The sequence below is a fragment of the Fistularia commersonii genome, chromosome 1 (genome assembly GCF_037954325.1).
Source record: "Fistularia commersonii isolate RoL2024-O1a breed Wild chromosome 1, RoL_Fcom_v1.0, whole genome shotgun sequence".
NCBI lineage: Eukaryota > Metazoa > Chordata > Actinopteri > Syngnathiformes > Fistulariidae > Fistularia > Fistularia commersonii.
This window is the reverse complement of record NC_141284.1, coordinates 16,898,505-16,924,888: the sequence shown is the minus strand read 5'-3', so window position 1 is coordinate 16,924,888 and position 26,384 is coordinate 16,898,505. Positions and strand designations below refer to the sequence as shown.

General features: G+C 43.9%; 2 protein-coding genes across 8 annotated transcripts in view; both read left to right on the top strand.

The window, feature by feature from the left end:
• Window positions 1-5,024, top strand: part of ppp2r5eb (protein phosphatase 2, regulatory subunit B', epsilon isoform b) — a 52,023-nt gene extending 46,999 nt beyond the window's left edge. For all 7 annotated transcript variants that reach the window (XM_086151765.1, XM_086151780.1, XM_086151772.1 and 4 more), the window contains 6 exons: window positions 198-251; window positions 1,815-1,865; window positions 1,950-2,069; window positions 3,370-3,497; window positions 3,590-3,691; window positions 4,446-5,024. In XM_086151765.1, coding sequence (XP_086007891.1) covers window positions 198-251; window positions 1,815-1,865; window positions 1,950-2,069; window positions 3,370-3,497; window positions 3,590-3,691; window positions 4,446-4,545 — 555 coding nt within the window. In that variant the 3' untranslated portion in view covers window positions 4,546-5,024. The remainder of the gene's footprint in view (window positions 1-197; window positions 252-1,814; window positions 1,866-1,949; window positions 2,070-3,369; window positions 3,498-3,589; window positions 3,692-4,445) is intronic.
• Window positions 5,025-25,074: 20,050 nt separating this feature from the next.
• The window catches only part of kcnh5b (potassium voltage-gated channel, subfamily H (eag-related), member 5b), a 79,344-nt gene continuing 78,034 nt past the window's right edge, over window positions 25,075-26,384 (top strand). Inside the window, exons 1-2 of the mRNA XM_086148800.1 lie at window positions 25,075-25,183; window positions 25,261-25,353. Of these exons, the coding sequence (XP_086004926.1) occupies window positions 25,075-25,183; window positions 25,261-25,353 (202 nt within the window). The remainder of the gene's footprint in view (window positions 25,184-25,260; window positions 25,354-26,384) is intronic.

The window sequence follows — 26,384 nt, the reverse complement described above, 5'->3', positions numbered from 1 at the left end:
CCCCGCCCCCCCAGTAAGTAAACGTGAAGTTTGACCTCGTTTGATAACTTTAAATATATCACAAAGCATTTGGCTGTGCTTTACCATGCCAGCAAAAACAGAGAAATTGATTCAATGCTTATTTGTGAAGAGTGATTATCTGAAGTCCAGTGGTGTGCGAAATCAGTCATCATGGTGTCCTCTGCTGTCCCCTGCAGTTGGCGTATTGCATTGTACAGTTCCTAGAGAAAGACCCAACATTAACAGAACCAGTGAGTATAAACATGCTTCCTTTATTACATATTAATACACACCAGTGATTCTCTGTGTCATCTGGAGGTTTGGGGAGGGGCATTACATGTTTGCACAGGAAAGTGGAACTTCAATCTTTGACTCCTCTATCATTTAAAACCCTGCTCTGATAGCGTTCAGCAAATCGCTATGTTCTGATTGGCCGATTTCCTCTGGTCACCCATTAGTTGATCATTTGCTTTTGAACCTAAAAATTGTAGAATTTAAAAAATCTAAAAAATGTTCTAAAGAAGACATTGAAGCCCCAGGGAGGGTATATCTTGTCACTTGACATGGATTTTATATTGGAGGGGATGATTTGATTTGTGTCCACCATTAAGACATGACTGATCAGCTGATCTGCGGAGTCTTCCTCTCATGTTTGCTCATGGAGGCGGCCTCCAACGCCATCTCCTGGCCAGACCAGGCCACATTAGTCTTATACAGGGAGCCAGACTGCAAGCCAACTGGATTAGTTCTATTAGCTATCATTAACAGACCTCTTCAGGTAGACAAGGGGTTAACATCGACATTTATAATCAGTGATAAACATGTTTGGCAATTATTATCTATAAAAGGTTAATTACAGTGAAACAGAAACCAGTTACTCATTTGAGCGATTGCTTACAGTCTTAAATTTGGCCAAAGGCAATTTTAATCAGATGAATTTATTGATTAATATTTTGATTATGAGTCAGTAACTGCAGTCCGATGACTTCTGTCCACTGGAAATTAATTCAATCTGCATGTGAAAGCTGCTAGCTGTAGTCTGGCTACTGTGTGAGATTTTGCCAATTACGTGAAGTTCACTATAGAATTTCCTCTTGTTGCACATTTATCAAATTTTGAAAATGAGAAAACCTCGCAAACGCACATGGAATTTATGGAATATCGTAGTTCTGACATCAGATCACCAATTAGGTGCTTCCAACCTCTCAGTCCCATCTGTCACAGTGTTATTTTGTGAAAATGAACAGCAGATTCTTTGGGAATGTGCCTCTGCCCCCCAATGTCTACAGGCAAAGACTGGATTGTAGAAGTGCTAGGAAAACAGTCCTAGAGAGAATCTGCAACCTTCATTTAAAGTTTAGCCCCACAAAACTCACTCATCACTCTTGAGACTGTGTGCACACACACACACAATCACGGGCTTTGCAAGTCAGCAGGTGCTACCAGCCCGTGTCACCAGTATGCAGTTGCATCGTGACCAGTTCGCCCCAGACTAGGGAAACATCCCCTGAGCACAGGCTGTGTTCTTCCATCTGATGAAATAGTCCATGTTAACACCGAACAGATATCGGCAAGCCCAGCCGAAGGGGGGTGTCACTTTTTTTTTCGGGTTCCCCAAAGTGGATGTGGAAGCAGGTGATTTGTCAGACATGGCGGGTTGGGGGGGGGATCAGTGTTTTTACAGATCTAGAACAAAAGGCTTATTGAAGCCTGTTCTCCGCCAGGGGCTTGTTACCGGCTGCGTGGCTTCTTTCTACCAAATATCTGGAAGCTTAAAGAGTGCTTGTGTGTGTGCGTGTGTGTCTTGTCCTCAGGTCATCAGAGGATTATTGAAGTTCTGGCCAAAAACCTGCAGTCAAAAAGAGGTGAGACTTTGTGTCCTTGTATTTGTGTTCGTGTTCATGTGCGCCGTAGCGTGCTAACACTTGTCACGCGGTGCCCCCTTGCAGGTGATGTTTCTAGGCGAGCTGGAGGAGATCCTGGACGTCATTGAGCCCACACAGTTCGTCAAGATCCAGGAGCCGCTCTTCAAACAGATCTCCAGATGTGTCTCCAGCCCGCACTTCCAGGTCTGTGACTGTTAATCTATTTTTACCATAGTAATAAACTAGAAGGGGCGCAGAATCAGCAGAATAGAAGGGGATAAAAGTTGAGAACATTTCCCTGTCAGAACCCTCTGTTTATGAAGTAATAAGTTGTACAATAAATGGTACCACGTGACAGATAAGATATCATTTTAGTCGTTTAGTCGTCTCACAAAGGGGAAATTCCACAGTTTATAGCCATGAACAAGCAGCTGATATGTCAAACATCAGTCTTCAAACAAAACTAATAATAAAAAAGCAAACACTGAGAGTGAATTAAAAAAAGATTAGTGTGAACAAAGAAAGACAAAATTTGTTTTGGTGCAAGAAAAATGATAGGAGAATAAAAAATGATAACCAAAAAATGTTAAATATACAACTTACGCTGATATGTAGATTCATCATATTGTCATAGTATCATGTTAAAATGTATGTAAAATGCTGCAGTACTGCACTGTCATATCAGGTAATACTGAGACCAGAGTGGGAATAATCTTGCACAAGAACATGAAGATTCAGTGATGCTGAATATTGTTATTACACATTATGTTAATGATACTTATCAGTCCTGGCAGAACAACTGAAAAATTAATTTTGAGAAAGGAATGATTCACATTGATGAAGAGCATTTCTGGGTCAGTAACAGAGCCATAAATGAATGAGTTTGTGAAAATGAATTTGGCTCCAAACAACATGGCAACATCTTTGAATTAAACCGTTAATAAAGTAGAATAGAAAGGATAAAAAAATCTCGGTTGGCCTTGAAAACCTCAACTCACATCCTTTTCTTGTGACTTATTTCAATTATTTTAATTTAAACTACCTTTTTTTCCTTATACCATAATTATTTTCCCATGAAGCCACTTATTTGACCAAAATACCACAGCGGTTTCTTTGAGCCAGGCAAATCCTTCCTATTAAATTTCTTGACAATCGTAGTGACACATTTAATTAGGTTGGTTTAAAAAAAAAATCCCAAAAAGGTTACAAACCTCCAAATATAGATATATTTTACTATCTGTTTGTTTTTTTTTTTATTTGGAGATTTTATTATTATAGGTTTATGGTGATTAGTGTCATATTGTTGTGATTATTGTTATTATTGTACATAAATTGTCCTTTAGTAGTTTTTGTCTGCAGAGGCCCATCTTCTAAACACCAAAGTTGTCTGTGCGTGCGTGCGTGCGTGCGTGCGTGCGTGCGTGCTTGCGTGCGTGCGTGTGCGTGTGTGTGTATGCATGCATGTGCGTGCGTGTGCGCGTGTTTTTGTTTGTGATTGTGGCAGGTGGCAGAACGCGCTCTCTACTACTGGAACAACGAATACATCATGAGTCTGATTGAGGAGAACTCCAGTGTCATTCTGCCCATCATGTTCGCCAGCCTCTACAGGATCTCCAAAGAGCACTGGAACCCGTGAGTGACCATATAGAAGGTCCCGATGATATCCATGCCTGTTATTGATGAGGCTGTGGTCATGTGACGCTGACTTTCCATCCCCTCTACAGTGCCATAGTTGCGCTGGTCTATAATGTGCTGAAGGCCTTCATGGAGATGAACTGTACCTTATTTGATGAACTCACAGCCACATACAAGTCGGACCGCCAGCGGTAAGAACCCCCAAAGATCAACTCATTCAACATGTTCCTCCTCAATGCTCAATTAGGCTAGCCACAGGATTTCGGAGCTTTCCTAATGTGTTGTACCTAGAGGGAAACCTGTTGGATCACATGAGCCACAGCTCATGTAATCCAACAGGTTTCATACTTTGTTTAGCTCTAACTTTTCATATTCCAATCCAGCTAATCCCACAAAAGTTGCTCTTTTGTCCTTATGAACAACACCCCTATTAGCATAGCAACCCCCTTAGGCCTTGGTTGTGCTGATCAACTCTTACACTGACATAACGAGGCACCATAACCTAACTTGCCCAAAACTTTGGCAGATATATTCGGAAACTCCCAACAATTCATTAAAACTGAAGAAGCCTCTTGGATGAGGGGTGACATGTCTTCAAGCGAAGCAATTCCAATCAAATTGCCACAAGACGATTCTGACAAGAATATACCATGACCTGTATGACTGAGAACCTCCAAAGACAGAGATTATAGTTGTTTACATGCCTTCCTGTAGCCAGTAAGGCTCTACACCTTAAAAACGTTCTATAAATGTCTCCAGATGGTTTTTCCCTTCAAACATAAGTTCTGGTGCAGACACGACCTGGTAGAGGGAAATTACAAATATCTCTCTATGAATAACTGGGGCTCAAAATCGGAACCCTTTGGAAATCCAGAGCTCCGCGATGGTTTTTACGATGGCCGTCTGATGGTTTCAGCGCTAAGGCTGTTTTTCCCTACCATCCAGTGAAAAGAAGAAGGAGAAGGAGCGGGAGGAGCTGTGGAAGAAGCTGGAGGACCTGGAGCTGAAGCGAGGCCTTAGGAGTGATGGGATCATCCCAACTTAACGAAGACAGCTCTGTACCCCCTCCCCCCCCACCCACACACACACACACACACAAAAAAAAAACCTGCCCCACCCCACCCCCACCCCCGACTCCCCGATTCCTCCCCCTCCTGCCTCCATCTTGTCCCCTTCCACCCCTTCACATCAGCCATGGTTTCGCAGAGCTCCACGACCCCCCTCCCCCATAAAGGCCATCTCCTCTGGATGGACACGGAGCGCCCGCTGGTTTCTCAGTTGTTGTTTTGTTCTTATGTTTTTTTTTTCTCCTGTGTTTGTGCGACTTACTTTACAGTAGATTCATCACATCTGTTTTCATTATTTCAACAACACTGTAAATATTTTTTTCTTTTTTTCCCTTAAACTGCTATTATTGCAAACAGAAGAAAACAAAACATTAATAATAAAAAAGGAAGAAAAAAATAGAAAATGAGAAAATGACTTGTGTGGGAGGGGGGGATTGAAATAAAAAAAAAAAATTGACTGTAGGACATGAAATGAACTTTTTGAGAAAAAGAGACAATAGATTGATTTTAACTCTTCATCCCACTCTTCCTCCTCAGTACGGTCCTGTATGTATTTTTCTTTCTTGGTTCTTCCTCTTTGCTTTTCCTCTCGACATTGCCATCGCTCTGCTCGCCCCCCCACACACACACACGCCCTCAGTTTTACCGCCTAAATGGGACATCCAGACTGATGGCTCCCATCTACCCTCTGACCCGCTGGGTCTCCCTGCCCCCAGTGTTATGAAACAGGGAGTTGAACTCAAGGCGGCAGAGTGCGTCTACGTGTCCAACCTGCTTTTCCCTCCATAGTTAATTTCTGATGGGGGAAGATAACTTCTCTCTGGGAAATGAGAAAAAAAAAATGTTACTCTGAAACAGAGAACTTTACAGAATGATGGAGGCAGAGTTTAGATTGGTCCCATTAGGGGTTTTAAGTTCTGTCCCTGGAAAAAAGAAAAAGAAAAAAGGCGAATTCGCTCGTTCACTAAATTCAGAACTGCTTTTTTTGTCATGACCTCACTGTACCATGGCAACTTGCGTTTTTTACGTCACCAAAATGCAGGATTGTGCAAATTTAACAGATTAAGAAAAAAAGTACGTTCTTCGTCCCGTTTTCAAAGTCTCCGTCACACGTACTCAGTGTTCGTATGAATGACCAGCAGCAAGCCAAGCCTGTCTATCTGGCAGTCTGTTCCTGGCATCCGGCTCGTGGGCTGCGAGCAAATGTTGTTTTTCCTGCTCCATATACTTAAGATTTTTGCTTCAGTCTGCCAACAATGTATGCTTTCTACGCTACACTGAAGAGGCAAAAAAAGAAAAGATGTATGGAGCCAATTAATACTATCCCCTGGTGTAGACGCACTTGCTGCCATCCGAGTTATAGGTTGCCCCTCTTCATTGGACTCTAATCGCCATCATGTTTTTCCTGCTGTTACTTTTGACCCCCCGCTCACCAGCTGCAGGGCACACTGGGTATCAGTCTGGCACTGATTACCTTTTTTTTTGCTGTTAACGCCAAGTCTAACCTACAGAGGAGCACCAAAAACCTTCCTGCTGTCGTGAAAGATGAGCGCCCCACCTCTCCTTGTCCTCCTCCTCTAGCCCATTGGGGGGCCGTTGCAGTATAACAGCACTGACACCCTGTACATGTAATGAATGCAGTACACTGATAACCTTGTATCTTGTAGTAATTTAGGCTGTTTTCTGCATAGAGGAGGAGTATCCAGTATATAAAGAGGTGTTATGGAACACGACTTCCTGGTATTTATGATAGCCCCCCCCTACCCACCTGTGCACTTTTTGCCTCTTTTCTGTCTCTTGGTTTCTATCTCATTTTGGAATTTTTGATGGAGTTTCTTTTGACCATCGGATATATATATTTTTTTTAGTTGGGGTGGGAGGGAGGGAGGAGGGTGGACTGGTGGGAGGGTGGGTGGGGGGGCATCATGTAGGCTGAAGGGGTCAGGGGTCAAATGAGGGCTGGGAGGGAGGGGTGTGGTTGGAGAGAGGAAAGGCTCAGAGCGGACCACTTTGCCCTGCTGTGGGGGGGGGGTTGTTGACGATGAACTTCCCCCTCCCTCGAGGAATTAATGTGTGCTTTAGAATGGCCCAGAATATCATATGATTTAAAAACTGAAAAAAAAAGTTAAGGGTTGGAGAAATACAAATGTTTAATTATTTTAAAAAATAAAGAGATATTAAATTAAACCTGTTTTGTGATAAAGCCCAGATGCTGGATTGCTTTTATTGATTGTTTGTATGTACGTGTGTGCATTTAAGAAAATCAATGTACCTTTGACACATTTTTTTTCGAGGATATTTTCAAAGCATTCAAGCTCGCAATTTTCCTTTTTAGGGCTGAACCCCAAAGACAAAGGAGGCTCAGATTCCTTGGGATCAGACATTATATCAATGTCCATGCATTATTATTAAAGTATCTTTTATTGATACCATTAGTGGCCTCAAGCAGATTAACAACTCTGCTTTCCCTGGGAAGTTTTGGTATAGTTGGTACAGTTTGGGCTGTTACCTCTGCTCATGTGGCCAGATTCCATCTATGAAGTCACTCTGTCCCATGCCACTCGGCCGGAGAGACCAAGGGACCAGTTGGCTTGGACTACCAGCATAGTATGCCTGTATAGTAATGGAGCCCTCTCCCTACCAATCTCAAGCCTGGTGGACGAGTACAAAGGTGCCAAATCAAGGCTGGAGATGACCCTCGGAATCCTGGGATTCATATGTCAAAGGTGCTGCATCAACCCCAGCAATTGGAAGGAAATGGAAGCCAGCTGCAGCGGTAATGGCGACAAAGGCTGTCCTCAGACACCAGGAAATATGGGGCCACGTCCAATATGACAGAGGGGGCCTTGCCTTGGAGGCAACAATCCCTACATGGCAAAAGGCTACTCCAACCGAATGGCAGCACATGGTGGTGGAGGAGGCGTGTCACCAGGAGGAAGCAGCCAGGTGTGCCAAGGCCGTCTCCAGAGCCTAAGGCTGGGATACACTGATTTAGCTGCTGAAGCAGAGGGACAGGGCTGGAAAGTGAAGGTGTGGCCAATAGAGGTGGGCTGCAGGGGCTTTCTTAGCCAGTTCTATCACGAGGCTACTAAGGGAGGACGGAATCAGAGGATAGGCCCAACGGAAGGCAATCGGGGAGCTTGGAACTGCAGCAGAACGGGACAGTCACTGGCTGTGGCTGAAGCGTACGGACGCATAATGGGCTGCGAATTGCCCGCACGGTGCCACCATAGGACTCACACCGAGGTCTGATCAGCCTGTGGTAGACCTTGGCAGAGGGTATCTTGTGAGTAAATGGCCGAAACACCCAATGAAGTTGGGAAACACAACTGATAATGGGTCATATTGGGGGCACCATACAAGAGGACACCTATAACGCCACAAAATTGTTGTCCTGAAACTTAGGGACCTCTAACAGCTAGTCCTAGTAAGAATCATGTGGGTATATCGGACTTTTTACAAAGACTGTAATTCAAGTAGATCAATTAGGGTAATTTCAAAATTGGAACGGGATTAAATTCATATTGGAATAAAAGCCGATGCTGGTTAAAATAGTAATTGAGATCACATATCAAGAAAATAATTACAATTAAGGGAAAAAAATGCCCTTAAAATTAAGTGTTTGAAGCTTGAAAATAATACATTCACATGCTTTTTGCCACAGAAGTAGGAAAATGTTCATTTTATTTATTTTTTTAAACCTGTTGGAAATTTGGTGATTTTTCTCATCTTCCTGAACTCGACATGCTTCCCAGTGGTACAGCTGAAAGGTCAGTCCTCATCACCACAGCAGCTGTTGATTATTACTCCTCTAATGATTATTTTCTTTGGTTGTCTAAGAATGATGTTTCATGTATTCAGTCCAAAAGCAAATGTAAAAGGTGAGTGACAGTGACACAAGTCACTTAAAACAAACAAAATACTAGTTTTCCATTTGATAAAGGTTGCTCAGTTTTGACGTGGTGATGTTTTGACTTCCAAAGCTTTTTCCGGTGCAGCAATTCTGACACAAGGTGGCTTCCAACGACTGAGCTAGCACAACTCCGCAAGGTAAAACCATTCATCACACACCATTAGACTAGAACGACAAATAGACCAACACACCATTGCGAGTTGTGCTGTGAGGTGGGATTAACTGCTCCGGCCACCCGAGGGATCAGTTATTGTATACTTTCGTTTGTAAGGCTATGCTTGTATTACTACCCACCTGCATGTATACCTTAGTTGGAAAGCGAAGTGGTGATCATTATTCTGTTCCACATGCCTGTCATGAATACAGTACAACAGGCAATTCTCCACCCTCTGCATGGAGGGTGGCGGAAAGGCTGTTTATTTCATTCAGTTTTAAATCGTAATTGAATTTTCTTGGGGCTAATTCCACAACATGTTCTAGTTTCTTTTAACTAGGCAGTCAAATTATAATTTTATCAATTTATTTTTCTTTAGCATGGGTTTTAAGTGTGTAACTTTGTAAAAGTGTTTTATATTTGTTGCTGCCTAAAACTTCCCCGGTTAAATAAAAGTGAAATATAAGATAAAAAAAATATATATATATATATATATATATATATATATATATATATATATATATATAATTAAAAATATATTATTATATTAATAACAAATAAGATTTAAAAACAAAATTATGTAGATTTTCAATTAGTGGCTAGGTTTAAGATGACTGAATAAAATGGTTTCTAATAAAATATCCAATCAGAGATCCTGTGACAGAAATTATCTGAAGGAATAATGATTAAAAATGTTCACAAAAGAATATAAGATAGGGAAGATTGACTTCATTGAGCCCACAATGGGGAAATTCAATTGTCACAGCTGCATTTCAGGGTAGCCAGTGTGCAAATAGTAATACAAGAAAGAATATGTAAAGGATATATATACAAATATACAAAATACACAAAGAAGTACAAAAAGAAGTATTTTGTGCAGAAAATGGTTACAAAAGCAACATGTGTACAGTAGACAATGTGGGTACTAAAAATGAAATGAAAATAATTATGGTAACCTGAAGAATATCTAATATAAACATATCAAGAGTGAGAGTGGTAAGTAGATATGGAGGTCATAGAAATGTTCATGTATTTGTGGTGTCTTGCAGTTTGACGGCAGCTGGAGCAAAGGACCTGCGGAATTCATTCTTGCAACTTAAAGCAGCAGTCTGCTGCTGAAGGAGCTGCTTAAAGCCCCCACAGTGTCATGCACAGGGTGAGTGGGATGTCTGTTGACAAGTTTCACAAAGACCTGATTTAAAAAAAACATTTATTAAAAAATCCCACATCAAATAATTTTAAAAGTCATCCGCAAAAGATAATTACAATGTATCTGAATACCATAGAAGTCAAAAACAAAACAAATGACATATGATTGGTGCGACAGCTAAGATGACCAATCAAATCACTGTTTTATTAAACTTGACTGGCCAATCCGAAGGCGAGGAAAATAAATGCTAACGGACATGTGGCTCGCAAACTAACGGGGCGTTGACTCGATTGTATGTGTAAACACAAATTCGAAAGTTAACTATATTTTAAAACAACCCCACAAGAGTTTAACTTGGAGCTTAAAAGAAACTTATTCTTTCTTTTTCTTTTGTTTAATTTCATGGATGACGGGACTAGCTTAGCCCGAACGACAATCCAGCCCTCTCTTCTCCGCTTACAACGAGCGCTTTACCCTTGGACGTGCCGGATGATTTAAGAGGTTTAGTTGAAGAATGAATAACAACGTGAGTTTGCATTATGTGTCATGACGACATTGGCTGGTACCCGCTTGTCAGCGCTTCCTGACTCCTCCCGTGGAGTCAAAATGGCCCGGCCAGCCCTCTGCTTAGCAGCATGGCGCTTATGCTAATAATGTTCATTTGCAAATGCTACGTATTTAACTCATGCTCTTCTTTTTTTATATGTATCTGTAATTTGTTATCATTTAAATAGTGGTAATATGGGTGAACAGTGTTGTCTTTTTGGGGTCCGATCTGGGCAGCAAGTGTTTGGCAGCTGTTGACCCCCTGAGCCCTTGGAGGAACTTTGTCCAAATCCCATTGGATTAACATGAATTAAACCAATTTCAGCACTTCTGCTGGGCTTTGTAGTTTAAACCTCTTGTGTGAGGGCCTGTTGGATCCAAGTCAGAACTTAGATTCCAGATCCTTCACGGAACTGAGAACATGTATGTTTTGGATCAGTGTTCTATTGTTCCAGCCGGCAGACATTTCATTCAACGGTTCTGCCATTCACTTGAACCTAAACAGTCTACATTTGTCTGCTGCTTCAGGGCGAAGCACTGTGTTGTTTGGCCATGAGAGAACGGCAGACAGCCTCACAATTCAACATGTCTTCCTTGGCCCATAAGTTAAACATTGATTTTTTTTTTTTTCCCTCCCCCATTATTTATGCTAGACATCGATGCTAAATTGCATATTGGTTATAAAATACATCTTGTGATGCAGAATCTTGGACACAACATCAGTAATAGTACCTGGGATCATGGGGGGTTTCGGGGTCTTTCAACATCAGACCCCCTTCAGCTCCTGGCCGTTGTCCGAGAAACGCTCATCCACTCCTTGTCCCTCTGTATCCACAGCCATCGTGATGCTCTCAGCAGCCTCTGAAGCTGAGTTGATGGCTCTCCTCTTGTGTGCACCTGTGATGCCCAGGAGACTATAGGCCTTACAGAGTGACTTCCCAGCCTGAACGAGCAGGCATTTTGCACACCACCCTCGTCTGCGGCAATCCTCCACTAACTCTGCCTATTTCTACTATCAGCCATAACATGATGACTTGCTTGAATGACTCAGAGTGCACGTATCTGTCTGGTTTCCATGATGTTTTCAGGGAACTTCAGTTGTCCACCCTTAGCTGCCAGTCCTTTGCTGTTCCCAGGAGTACATTGTACTTGTGTACGTATTTGTGCATATTGTACACAAATGAACCACATTGTGAAAGCATTTTTACACCCATATTATGGAGTCAGAACAACGATCTAGACAGCTTATATTTTCTGGGGGGGGGCAAGTGACATATTGATGAAAGGTTAAGAGTGACTTTCCAGTTTTACAGTGATTAAAGTCCCCCATAATGAGACTTGGGGCATCTTGTGCGATATCACCATGACACATGTGGCGTGGCTGTATTTTCCTGTACGTGAATGTACACAAGAGTTGTAAATAATTGCGGAAACTCACTCGGGAGATAAGACTGGCACAAGGAGACAAAACTTCAATATAGGCGCTGCACAGGGATTCTCTGGCCACTGCAATTTTTTGTACCAGTTTTCATTTACGTATAGACAGAGTCCACTTCCCAGTGATTCTTTTTTTTTTTTTTTTTTTTTTTCCCCCCATCACTGTGGAGTCTGTGAAGATGCAACGGCTCCCAAAAACCACCTATTCACAGATTGGTTTGAGGATCATGCTGTATGAGCCATGTCTCTAGTGGTATAAGGCAAGCACTTATGCAAAAAAAATGTAAATTGGTGCCATTTACACCATTTGTTTTCCTTTTTTTGAAAAAGTCCACTCAGCTCGAACTAGATCACGTGGTCTGTCTCTGAGAGATGTCGTTTTTTTAAAAGAAAACCCCAAGTGATATCTTCTCATCTTGGAACGATGGTGCCATCTTGTGAGTATTTTGTAGATCTAGAGCGCTGAGCACTGTAAATTGGTTTTAGGTGTCAGGGCTGGTCGGCAGTCAACTCCCACCTCACGGCAAGAAGGTTTCTGGTTTTAATCCAGTGGTGGACTGTTCTCTCTGTGTGCAGTCTCCAGGTTCTCAGTCTTCCTCCTACAGTTCAAAACCATCACAATTTTCCTTCAAGACTAAATTGTCCATAGGCGTGAATGCCACCCCCCCCCAGAATTCATCTTTAGATGTGTTTTGAAGTGTAAAGCTCAATAATATTTAAACACGGTTCATAATAAAGTGCTGCCTTTAATTTTTTTGATGTCTCAGCCAGTGTTCCTTCCTCTTTCTCCAGAACGGGTTTGCTTCAATGCTGGCATTTGCTGCCCCGCCGCTGCTGTTTGACTGCATCCTGTGACTTTATGCTGCTACAAATCCAAAATAAAATGTTGTAGCTATCATAGATTAGAATGAGTATAGTCTTAATGATTGGTGTTGATTCTCCCTCTGGAGGGTAGTAGTGAGTCACTTTCCAAAGAAATTGAACTGAACCTCGCCAGAAGGTTCTTCAAACATCTGCAGCAAAATCTAGCCAAACTCTTTTGTTTTTCATTTTATGTCACAAAACCTGCAGTGTCACACATCAATTTTTTAACAGTTACTGATTTTCAAGATTTTTTTTTGTTGAATTATTATTTATATTGCTGTTTGCCAAGTACTCCTTTTTTTGCTTAATTTTCTTTTCTAAATATATAAACCATCACACCATTGTCCAGAAAATAGGCAATGTTTCAAAAGGAGAAGCCACAGGTACGAGCAAGAAGCATTTAAACTGCAATAAGAACAGATTAAATGAAAGGTATCCACATGCCCCCCCCACACCCCCCAGAATTCACCTTTAGGTGTGTTTAAAGTTTGATAATGTTTAAACCCAGTTTATATTAAAGTGCTGTCTGCGCTCTGAGGAGCCCCACCTTCATTGATCACCCCCCCAAACTGCACAGGATGCCGCGTTTGACTGTCTTTTGTATTTTCAAATTGAACACATGCCAGGCAGCAGGTGCTGTCACTTGCAGCTGAACTGCACACATTCGTCCGGAGGTCTAGCAGGTTAATCCAACCAGAAATTGATGTAGCTTTTAATTTACACACACACACACACACACACAACAGAATCTGGAGACACCTTTATCATGGACACCAGCCGTTCGTATCCTGTCCCCCAGCCTGCACTGCACCAGCCCCCCATCCACCCCTGCCTTCCCCGGCTCCCTTTAGAAGGTGGTGGGTGTGTTGGAGTGGATGGACACCAAAGCGGTGAGTTTGGAGGCCAGTGCTTTGATGTTCAGCCTTTCTTCTGTTTTTGGGACGGGAGAGACGGCGAGGACAGACTAATTAATCCGGAGATCAATGGGGGGTGGGGGTGGTTACTGCTACCCCCCTTCCTCCAGATGTTCAGGCACCACATTGATCTGGCCATTCGATACACCTCCACCCTTGGCTCCTTCCGCTCTCCCTCTCAGACTTGAGAGTTTTGACATCTGCTGCTTTTTCAATGGCATTTTCAGATGCAAGCCAGCTTTTCTACCACAAGGTGGCCCCCTACCTCAGTTGTCTCACTCCAACATGTGTTAGATCATTTCTGGCAGGAATTCAGCTGATCAGTTTGCTTATTTTCGATTTTGTTTTTAGTCATATTTTCATGTCATTACTTGGATTTTTATTGTTTGTTTTCTGCTCTTGTTGACCTTTTTCGCAATTTAGTTCACTTTTCAAGCATTTTTTTTTGTTTGTTTGTTTTGGGCTGTTTAGGGAATATTTCTGTTTTTTTAGCTGGGTCATTACTGACTGGTAAGGAATTCCCTACATATTTCTATGCAAGCTGGTTTTTTTTTTTTTTGAACATTTATTAGAACAGGTTCCTTAACAGAGTCATACACATTCTTACAAAACCTCATAACAAGATATACATTATACAATAATCTTTATAGGTCACTTATTTCCTCGATAGCGAACGAAAAATAAAATTAAAAAAATTAATTAATTAATAAAAAAAAAAACACAAAAAGACATCTAACTCAGTTAAATAGAGGTAATATCTTCAACTCTCCAAATATTTTTTAATGGGTGCCCATTTGTCAATATATAGGTCTGTCTGAAATCGTAAGTTTGCTGTTAGGCGTTCCATGCAGTTTACATCCTTAAGTCTCTGACGCCACTGGTCCAGGGTAGGTGGGTGGGGTTTGAGCCAGTTTACTGTGATCATTTTATGTGCAATTAATAGAAGAACTCTAAGCGAAAACACCTGGTTTTTCCTTAGGTTGCTTGTTGATGCTGTACCCATAATAACTTGCTGTGGATCAATTGGTCTGTTTAATTTTAAAATCTCACTTATTTGTTTTTTCACCTCTTCCCAGAATTTCAACAGTTTAGGGCAGTCCCAAAAGATGTGGGAGAAGTCCCCCGTTATGCCACAGCCCCTCCAACACAGGGGAGAACAGTTATTATCATACGAAGCTATCATCAAGGGAGTTTTAAAATACCTTATTCTTAACTTCCAGCTGAACTCCCTCCATGTTGGGCTGCTTAAACATTTTTGCCAGGGCAACCAAGAACTCTCCCATTCTCCATCAGCAATCACGGCATTAGATTCCAGTTCCCACTTAGCTTTCGCATCCAGTGTGTCTACTGAAGTGTCCATACGTATCCTGCCATATATATCTGATATTGTATTTTTAATGTTCATTTTGTTCTCAACTATCTCAATCCAATATTGTTCAAAATTAGTTGAGGCTTCTTTAATATTGTCCCATTCTTTGTGTGTCATCAAGTAGTGTCGAATTTGAAAATATCTAAATAAATCCTTAGAGTCAATGTCGTATTTTGCCTGAAGTTGTGAAAAAGGCCTCAGAGTTCTTCCTTCAAATAACTGATTTATTGTGATTAAACCTTTCCCTGCCCATCCAATGAAACCACCGTCCATCTTTGCTGGCAGAAAGTCACCTGCTGCTGTTATTTTTGCTGCCCTTGATAGGGATAGAGGTAGATTCAGGAATCGTCTTGTCTTTTCCCAAACCTTAAGTGTATGGTTGACATATTCATTTTGTATCTTAAGTCCACGTCTTGCTTTTGAATTTAGAAAGGGGAGAGTTGAAAGCGACACGTTTTTAACTGAACCTTGCTCTATATGCACCCATCTTGTGTCCATATCTAGTTTTATCCATGAGACCAATTTTCCAAGTTGTGCTGCCAGGTAGTAACTTCGGAAGTGAGGCAAGGCCAATCCACCCTTATCTCTGGGTGCACAGAGTATTTTCAATCTCACTCTGGGCCTCTTGTTCTGCCATATATATTTGGAAATGAGCTTATCCAGTGATGTAAAGGTAGATACAGGAACAGTGATCGGCAGAGCATTGAACAGAAACAGCATTCTAGGTAGGACATTCATCCTGATACTTTCTATCCTCCCAACTAAGGACAAAGGAAGCACCTCCCATCTTTCCATGTCATTTTTGATCTGAGAAATTAGTTTACCATAATTTGCCTTATATAGCTGACTTGTGTCGTGTGTGAGAATGATTCCCAGGTATCTAAAGCCCCCTTTTGACCACTTGAATTTCACCTGTCCATCCAAGCATGTCGGCCAGCATCCTGTTCTCATCATTGCTTCTGATTTCCCCTCATTCACCTTGTAGCCTGACATCTCCCCATAGTCCCTCAGGCATTGCATAAGGGCCGGTATAGATGACTGAGGGTTTCGTATAAACAAAAGACCGTCATCCGCGAACAACAAAATTTTGTGTATCTCCCCTTCTTCATCTACTATTCCCTCGATCTGATCGTTTGTCCTTATCAATTCAGCAAGCGGTTCAATGCACAATGCGAACAAAATAGGCGAGATTGGGTTCCCCTGCCTGACTCCTTTTTTAAGGTGAAAAAATTGGGAGCAGTACCCATTCACCCTGACCCTTGATATTGGGTCTTTATTCAGTGCTTCAATCCATTTTATAAATGTCAAGTTAAATCCCATTTGTTCCATAGTAAATTTCAGATATGTCCAGTCCACCCTGTCGAACGCCTTCTCAGCATCTAGACTGAGAAGCATTGACGGGTGAACTGAATGTCTTGCCAATGATTGTACATCTAATGCTCCTCTAACATTGTTTGCTCCTTGTCGACCTGGTATGAAACCGGTCTGGTCTGGATTTATCAATTTACCTAAGTATTTCTGCATTCTGTTTGCTAATATGGCACTAATAATCTTTACGTCATTCCCCAACAAACTGATCGGTCTATAGGCACCACAATCTAATGGATCTTCCCCCTCTTTGTGCATAACCGTTATTACTGCCTCAGACCAGCTCTGAGGTGGGTCATTTTCCTGTAAGGCATAATTAAAGATCTGGCAAAGTTTTGGCACAAGCTCCTCTCCAAAGGCCTTATAAAATTCACCTGGTAGACCATCTGTGCCAGGGGATTTGTTGTTTTTTAATGATTTGATAACGTCTTGTATCTCGTTTTCTCAGATAGGAGCTATTAATTATGCAAGCTGTTTTAAGTAAGCTCTCCTATTTTATCAAAACAATTCCTTCCTTCTCACAAAACTTTGGATAATTAAGTCTTTTAAATTTGTCTTCCAGGTGAATGTTGATTCTAGATCACTCTTCAGTGTCATTTAATTTCACTTTAAATCTATTTTGCATTCTGCAAAGTTCTATTTTGACCCATTTGGCAACAATTTCTTCTCTTAATTTAAGTCATTCCTTGAAAGTTTATCAAGTTGCGGGTGGGTTGTGATATAATCGAGTTTTAGTCTGGATTTCCCGTGCAATGTTTTGATTTTTAGTTGCGTCCTTGATCATTTCTTAATTTTCATTTATTTATCTATTTATTTTCTTGATGACAGGTTTTTTTTTTTCCTCCTGGGAAAAAAAAATAATGTGACATGCTCATTCTTCGGTTGTTAACATTATTCGCTCCGCGTCAATTATTGTAATCGCCTGGTGGTTCGGCTGTTGTGCAACTTCTTGCGGGGCCCGGTGGCCACAAGCTTTGTCCTCACAATCGACGGTGTCCTGCCGGCCCACTGCTGATAAAATGTAATTGGGAGGTAATTAGAGTAATTACAGCCATCAGATTCCCATGGAGACGCTGCTCTCTACTCCGTATGTGGCCGCAGACTCGTATGACCGCTGCGTGGCAAGGCATCTGGCACTTGACTTTCTGGACTGTGTTTCAATGCTGGAACATGGAATGTCTCACTTCAAAATGACAGAATAGAGACATTTTGAAAACTCAACTCATTCAGAAAACATCACAAACACAAATTTGACTTCTATCTGTTTTTCTGGGTTGGTTCATCAGAAAGCAACATTTTTGAAACCGTCTCCTTTTTCATGAAACTGTTTTTTTTTGATGAAACAGAACATAGTGAAAATTATAAAACAGAAGTTTGTACTCTTGATTCAGAATTTACTTGTTTTGTTTTTCTTTAATCAAGGTATCTTTTCCAGCACGTTCATTCGTATTCAGACTTCAAACGAATGAAGTCAATGAAATGTATTTTATATAAATGAATAAAAAATAAAATAATAGAAAAAAAATCAAATCTTGAAACGACCCTCAAAATAAATTGAATTGGAAAAAAATTAAAATGACAGAGAAATAGCAGCCCGGGTATCCTGTAACAAATTATTTATGAAGAGCGGTAACGGACAGGATGCCTTGTTGTTTTTGACATGTTAAAATTCCATTAAGCCACTATTCCCCCCACCCTGCAGTCTCTGACGTGTACTGAGCTTCTTTGGTAGCAAGAGGAGAAGAGCACGAGCCGCTATTTCTGTCTTTGTCGTTACCACGTTAGTACAACCCTTTAGTAATGTCATGAAGAGAGAATAATGCCTGACTCCATGTAGCTTAATCTCAAAGACAATGACTGTGGAAGTGTGACTGAACCTGGACCTTCATTTGTGCCTAGTAAAGCTATCCCCTGGTCAAAACAAACAAAAAAATAGGTTGGAATTCCAAGACAAGACCTGGAAATGTGAGACTTAAGCTGTAAAGGCAAAAACATCACATCAGCAGGACAGGTCTAATCATTTAATCTCACATCTTGTGGACTTTGGTATTGTTGATAGGACCAAACAAACCAAATGGAGAGAATTAAACCCGCCATTCTACGGGTTGTGAATGGGGTAAAAAAAAAAAAAAAAAAAAAAAAAAAAAGGCAATCCAGTTTTGCAGTTGCTTGTCATTCAGTCCTGATGGCTGATGCTGAACTTGCTGTTCCACAGTTTGGCCACTGGGACTATCTTTATCAAAGCCCAGCTTCTCTTGTACCCAGCTTTTGTGGAATCGGTCGCCAGTCCATTGCAGGGCCATATATAGAGACAAAAAACATTCACTCTCTCAATGTCAGACATGGTTTTATTTAATCTCAAACAAAAAAAAGCTGGTTCCCATTAATTAATGGAGATTGAGTGTTCTATTGAGTGTTTTGCATACTGCATTTTAGTCATCAATGGGAGAGACATTAACTAAACATGACAGAGAAAGAAAGGAGAAAGCTAGAGCTAGCTAGTAGCTGCTGTTACACATGTTTAACTCGCAATGACGCACAATTTCTATCAACACACACACACATACACACACAATGGATGACAGTTAACAGTTGGTGACATTACATTTGCAGTTGAACATTAAATGGAGTGTGTCAGAATTCAAGTCTGACTGCTCCAGAAAAATGTTATCATTGAATATAAACACTTTGCACTCCCACTTTTCTCTGGGATGGGAAAAACACACAGTTCTATGGAAATGCTTAAATTTTAGTTTAAAATGAGTTCTAACAATCTCCAATTTCGGTCATGTGACCTACCGCCTTACTCCCCTTGTAACTGGCTGAGTTTTCTGGGGTGCGTCACTGAACCCGACTCATGTTGTTTGTGTTGTACTGCAAGTCGTAGCTGTCAGTTGAGGCCGGAGGGCCCCAAGCCTCATCCATAGCTGACGTCCTCCTCCGTCACATGGACCTTACAATTTCCTCTGTCCACCGTAAACGTCAGCAGAGGGGGTGCACAGAAAAGACAGACGCCCCCTGTTGGCTCCCTTGCAACCCTGTTAGCCCTTCGTGTGTGCTAATAAGCATTCCCTGGGGGGGGGGAGACAGTCTCCCCAAGCGGTAAGGATGAGAGAGTCTATAATTGGAGGCGTTGGTTTCTGCTTTGTGTGACGGCTGAGAGTTTGAAGAGAAGATCAATAGCACTTACAGCGTCACTCCCAACTAATTAACTGCCATCCAGCTCCGACTGAAATGAAATTAATTTAAATCGACTCAGACAGCGTTTCCATCTCCGGGCCGGTGCCAAGGATTTCAGTCAGCCTTCATTGACATCTTCGGTTCACATCATCAATGTGTTCCTTTTCTTTCCTCCAGTGAGAAGGTTGTTCCTGTTTCATGACACTGCACTCGCCATTGCGTCACGCTTGCTGGTTACGCGCACACGGGGACATACACGTCACACACAGACTCGTCCCAACCGTAACCAAATAACCTATAAAATCACATCACACACACAAATGCTGTGAAGGCAAACACAAGCAAATAACACACACCTTCACATATCAAACTCTTGACATCACACAAATGAAAAAGAACACATCCATTGAGCGATGACACAATCACATCACAACTAAATCCAAAAAAAACACACGAGAAACTAACAGAGACACAAATGAAAGACTTAAATACGTGAGCAAACCCCATGATAACAGTCACATGGTTTTGCACACTGACGAAACCACTACCCAACATGCAATTTGCAACACACATATTCAGCCTTTAGCATTTTTCATTACACAAATACTATACCACTGTAACCGAGGGGTTGCGAAAGTCGCCTATACTGTGTACAATTACAAAAAAAAACAACACAGGAACTACCTTTTCTCTTGGGTAATGTTCTTGTCTTCCCTTTTTTATTTTACTTTTTCTTCATCATTCCGTTATCCCCCAGTAACCACTCATACCACATTTCCACCTCAAACTGCCGGCCCTGATCACTCATTGTGGATCGCTTCCGGAACGCCATTCACCAGCACATAATCCTCAGACGAACACTGTGCAACTGTTCGGGCAGTCTGGTTAGGTAGAGCATATAGATTCACAAACTTGGTAAAGTAGACCTCCACCACTAACACATACCTGTTCCCCTTAGATGTCACCGGTAATTCTAGAATGTCAGTTGCCTCTATCTGAAAAGGCGGGGTTGCCTGCACACCCCCCATCGGTGCACGAAGCTTAGGCACTGGGGACCTGTGGGTCCGATGGGATGCACTGTTCACACCACTGTGGTATGTCCTTGACCATGAAGGGCCAGTAACAAGTTTTCCTTGCACGTTCCCACACTCATTCCCCTGAGAAATGGATGTGTTGCAGCACCCCCGGTGCAGGTGCTGCAACACATTGGGGGGTACAACAGGGTACAACAACTTGCCACAGTGTATCTCCTGTAAGGGGCGAGTTCCCGCTCCTGTAGAGAAGCCCATTAACAACAGAGAGGCAAAGATATTCGGTCCATAGTTTACAAATCCACCGGGAGCTACCTCTCATCTGCCCCTTGGGTGGCCGAGAAACACCGCCTTCAAGTGAGCGCAACATCTGCTAAATATCTGGATTGACCTGTTGTAATGCCTTCATTTCTGTTCCATCATGTGTGTTCCCTCATGAGTGTCTGCATGAAAGACAAGTCTGGTGCCTCACTGTCCACCCTTGGTGAAGTCAGAGGCAGGAGGGAACACAGTGAGAGGTTGAGCCAGCTGAATGTCTGTTTGGGGAACATCGGGTTTGCTGTCAGAGTCTATTGCATTCACCTGGGTGGTCACTTCAGGTAGGGTGGTTGTTACTACACCAGCATCAAGGTCTTGCGGCCAACGTGAGTCCGTCAGCATTAGCATGTTGTTGCCTGTCTTTATGCTTTGTAACCCAGTTAAATGAGTCCGGCCCCAATATCCATCTGGCTCTGCGTGCTGTGGTCATCCTTGTCAATGGACATGCCCGTGCAGATCTAGCAGAGGCTTGTGGTCAGTGATGATGGTGAAGGCAGTTGATCCAATGTAATGCTTGACCTGGCGGACAGCCCATACTATAGCCCACAGTTCTCTGTCAAATGGGGACCAACGTTTCTCTGGGGAAGTGAGTGATTGGCTAGAGCACACCACCACTCGCTCTAGTCCATCTCTGTCCTGGGCCAACACAGCTCCAACTGCTTTCATGGAGGCATCTGTGTATACCTTATAGGGAATGCTAAAGTCTGGCGTGGCGATGACAAGGGCAGATAAACCCCCTTCAGGTGTTCAAAGGCCATGTTACAGTCAGTCGTCCACTTGAATGCTTTGTCCTGGCAGGTGGGGCGGTATTTATGTAGCTCAGTGGTAGAGTGCATGCTTTGCATGTATGAGGTCCTGGGTTTAATTCCTGGTGTCGCCACGGTAAGTTGCTTTGGTTAAAAGCGTCTGCCAAATCACTTGACAAGAAACAACATGCCCCAGGAACACTAAATGACCTTTAGCCAGGTGATACTTTTGGGATTCAGCCTGAGACCCGCCGCCTGACTCCTGTCGATGCGCGGAATGGAAAGATGGTCTCCAAAGGTGGGGCTATATATCAGGAAATTGTTGCGATACACCATACACACCTGCCAGGGGAGCCCTCTGAGCACCAGGTCCATCATACCCAGGATGGTTTCAGATAGCGTCGATCGCCACTGGTAGTCCCAAGCCCGTTGTGAACGCAGTTTTCTCCCTGTCTTCCTCAGCGACCTCGATCTGCCAGTAGCCATCTGAACCGCAAGGAGCCCACCAGTGCTTCCAGGGTCTTGTCCACTCTGGGGAGTGGACAGTCAGACGACGATAGTCTTGGCAGAACCTCCACTCACCGTTCTTCTCTTTTGCAAGGACAACAGGCGAGGCCCGGGGGCCGCAGCTTTCCTGAATTACCCCATCCGCCAGCAAGGCGGCCTCCTGCCTGTCTATTTCCTCCCTCTTTTCAGGTGAGGTCTGGTAGGCACGTTGCCGTAGAGGGGGATGATTCCCGCTGCTGATGTAGTATTGGATAAGCGTAAACTTACCCATCCCTCCTTTTGAGGTGCTAAATATCTCCTGATATTCCACCAGCAGTGCAGTCAGTTGCACTTTCTGCTGCCGCGTAGCTGGCGATTCCTTCAGTGACGCAACAGGCACAGCACCGGATAAAAAGGCACTTGGAACTTGTGGGAGCGACACAAGGTTGGGCTCGCCCACCGTGAACAATTCCCCCAAATGCACGCCTCGTCTCATTATAACGTCCCGATTGGTGAGGCTCAACACACAGGCTGTGGAAACCCCGTCTTTCACAGATGTCACAGTGTGAGCTATGACACAATCGCTTTTGCTCTTGCGATTCAGTGATAAATAGCCCACTAAGTCAGGGAGCTGGTCAACAAGCCCGGGTAGGGACACCCTCACAGGAACTAGCGCCTCGCAGAGTGAGGGCGGTTTCGTGTCAGTGGTGATGGAAACATTGCAACATTCAGGAAATAGGTCCTTGACCCTCAACAGTGGAAGTACCGCGTCTCATAGATGCAATTCCCCACTTCCATAATCTAGTAGGGCACAATTAGCAATAAGGAAATCCCGACACTGCAGGGCTGGTTGTGAGGACCCCCTAATGATGTGGAAAACCTGCTGCTGGGAGGCCTTCCCCCGATGCAGAGTAGCTATTATGGCGACCAAGAGTGTCAAGCATCTGACCATTCACCCCTTATGCTGCAATATTGTCTATACTCAGGGCCCGCTTGTGTAGGGCTGGAACAGACATGCGAGGACGTTCACTAATGAATGACTCTGTTGCTCCAGTGTTGACCAATATATTTATTTCCATCCTTTCAATGCATCCCCTCACATATGAGGTCAGCTGCTCTGTCTTGTCCGGTATTATTGTTGTGCTTGCAAACATCGTTCCTTCTAGAGGGCCCATAGGTTCTTCTGGTGTTTTGGCCGGAACATCTGCTGTATCTCTTTTCCCAACTTGTATGCTTGGTCTTCCCTCTTTGGCGAAAGGAAGCGCATCCCTCGCCATCTCTGCATATCATCGTTGGAGGGTCTGGGACTTCGCCAATTTAGTGAGCAGGCTTGGTTATGATAGCGGGGCCTGCAGTCCTGTTTCTCTCTGTAGCCTCCTTCCGCTCCCTGCTCGCGCCAGGCGTGGTCTGGTGAACGACCTCTCTGTTCGAGACGGACAGCCCTGCTCCTCAAAGTTACACTGGCGTTGGCCTCCACATGCCAGTTGAAGGGTTTTCTGTTCTTCTTTCCAATGGTTGGCTTTCAGGCGGTGGGTTTCCTCTGCTAAAGGCCTAATCTCCATCCTCATTTCTCTCATATGGACCATGTCATCGCCTTGGGCGCTGACATAGTCCATCTTTAAGGCCTCTCTGGCCATCTAACATTGGCTGGCGACGGTCAGAGCCTCCCCCAAATCAGCGGCACCCTGCTCTTGACATTTTGCTCCGAGAGCTGGCTGCAGACTAACCAGAAACCTGCTAAATTTCTCCTCTTTCTGCTTATTTAGCTTGCTTATTTGGTGACATACACTCCAAGGCTCTCTCCAGGAGCAAGGGGACAGTTTGTTCTGAACAGGTCAAATTAATGCTTTTGCTCATAAGCCACTAGCAACTTCTCCTTAACCTGATCATAATCTGCCTGGATGACCGCTGGCAAGCTACCCCATAGAAGAAGCGCCGCTTTTGTCGGACGGGTTGGTAGAATCCTCACCAACTCATGGTCAGAGTTATCGCCAGAGCCTCCGACCAGAGCCTTCGCCACTACTTTGTATCGCCTGGTCCAGCACGGTGAACTTTGTGTTTCCTCCCTGGATGAGAGCGGCGGGAGGTCAATCCTCACGTCGCTGTAGAATGGCAGTCCTCTCCGTCACTCTTTGTAGCTATAGTCCAGTGGGTCCTCTTGATTTTCTTAAACCTGATGGCAGAAAGACAGTTGTGGACCTCACGCACCTCCGGCTTTCCGGCCCTGACACCGCCGTTCACTAGGCGGTGCAAACGGGTAAGCTCGCTGCCTCCCCAACTTTTCCTTTTGGCCGTAAAACGTCTCCCGCTCTCTGAATGCGGCCATGCAATCCCACCGCTTCCGTCAGGGGTTGCGAAAGTTGCAGATACGGCGTACATTTACAAAATAACAATGCAGGGACAACCGTTTCTCTCGGGTAACATTCCCGTCTTCCCCTTTTTATTTTACTTTTTCTTCACGCCGTCATCCTCTAGCAACCACACATACCTCACCTCCGCTCTCCATTACGGTTTCAAAATAAGAGCTTGAGGCATCTACTGTGGTCGCAACTTATGACAGGAACCAGGTCCAGAAAGATGTTACATCACCCTGTGCCCAGCGGGGACGTATCTTACCCGCCACTCTTCACCCTGCGGTAAACAAATACTCCTTTACACTTCATTCTGGATTGAATGCAAAATGCTTTTCTGATGCTGCTGTACACAAATACTCTGTAACTCTCCCAACCAAACCCAACCCTGCAATGAAACAACACTCAGTTTTTCTCCAGTCTTTACATACACTGTAGACTCCTCACCTTGCAGTAAATAATCCTCAATTGAAACCTACTTTAAGTACTGCTGCAGTAGAGAAATATCTGCTCATTCCTCTTCCCCCACCGGTAATGAAACGACTACACTGTACTCTCCTTCCGGCAGTACAACCACTATGAAAATATTCTCCATGCCTGCAGCCCGCAGCGATACTCCCGTTACTCTCATCCGTCGGTCCCACAGTATTTTTGGACCGTGCCCACCGCAGCAGCCGCGCATGCGCCGTGTCTCTCCGTGCGTGCAGCTGGGACGCCGCGCCTCCGCCGCCTTGGCTCCAGTGCGCCCCGAGCAGCCCGAGCGCACGGTTACCATGATCATCTCCACCGGTCCGTCTGAGAGGCAGCAGCGTCACACCGGAGTCCCGCACCGCCGAGCCGCCCCCGCCGACCCCGAACCGCGCCAGCCCTGGCCGCCCGCAGCAGGATGCCCGGAGGAAAGAGAGGGCTTGTGGCGCCGCAGAATACTTTCCTGGAGAACATCGTCCGGCGCTCAAGCGGTGAGTCCCCGCGCGTCCCGGCGCTCGTCTCCCCGCCTCCGATCCCCGGTGCCTCGGACCCGGACCGTTTCTGGAAGGGGGGGGGGGTCCAGCGTGTTTCTCCACGCCCGAGGATTTTCTTTCCACGCACTTTATGTAACCACCGCCGGTGTGTTCGAAGCAGCGGAGTTTCTACCGGAATCTCTTGGTGTTTTTGCGCCCCTCCATCCCTCGAGGAGGAGCCACACCGTGTCTCGCCGCATCCTTGCGTGGAATTCTGTGAAAATTGTGTCACATTTCACGGCCAGCTGGTTTCGTCACGGAATGCGCTGCGGCGCCAACGCACCACGGGACGAGGATGAAAAGTTTAATTGCGCTCTTTAACTGGCCTGCATTTGTCAATTAATACCGTATTCCATGTAATAGATGTGTAATATCGGATGCTTCTCCCTGCATCATGATTTATGTCTGTTCTTTCCGTTGTCACAAAGTTATAAATATGTATCATCCCAATATGTGCAGGTTTTAAATCCAATTCATTTTATTTTTCTGTGCGATTTTTTCTTTCCTTTCCTTCTGGGCTGCTCCTGTTGGCAGCGTCTCAGACGCACGCCGATTGATTGATGGGCTTCGTCCTGCCAGGAAGCCAATCGTCCGGAGCGGGATGCTCAAGGCGTGTGCGTGTGTGTGCCGACGCGTGTGTGTGCGTGTGTGTACGCGCTTGCGGCCCAGGGGAGCTGAGGTTGCTAATTGGCCAGATTTGGGTTGTACAATTTGTTTCTCTATGAGGCAGGAGTCAAGAGGGGGCAGCGGGGGGCAAGCAAGCATCTCAGGATGCAACAAATGCTTAAAAACCACACCAGCCTGTTGTTGAGACTCCTTTAAACAAACGCTTCAGCACCAGAATCTCAGGTCTAGACCCCCCCCCTTTCGACACTGCGTGTCATCTCAGAGAATCGTCCTCAAGTCATTTTTTTTTCCATTTTTTTTTATTTTTATTTTATTAGTTTGACAGCATGTTCTGCTGTTTTTTGCTCCTGAAGAAATGATCT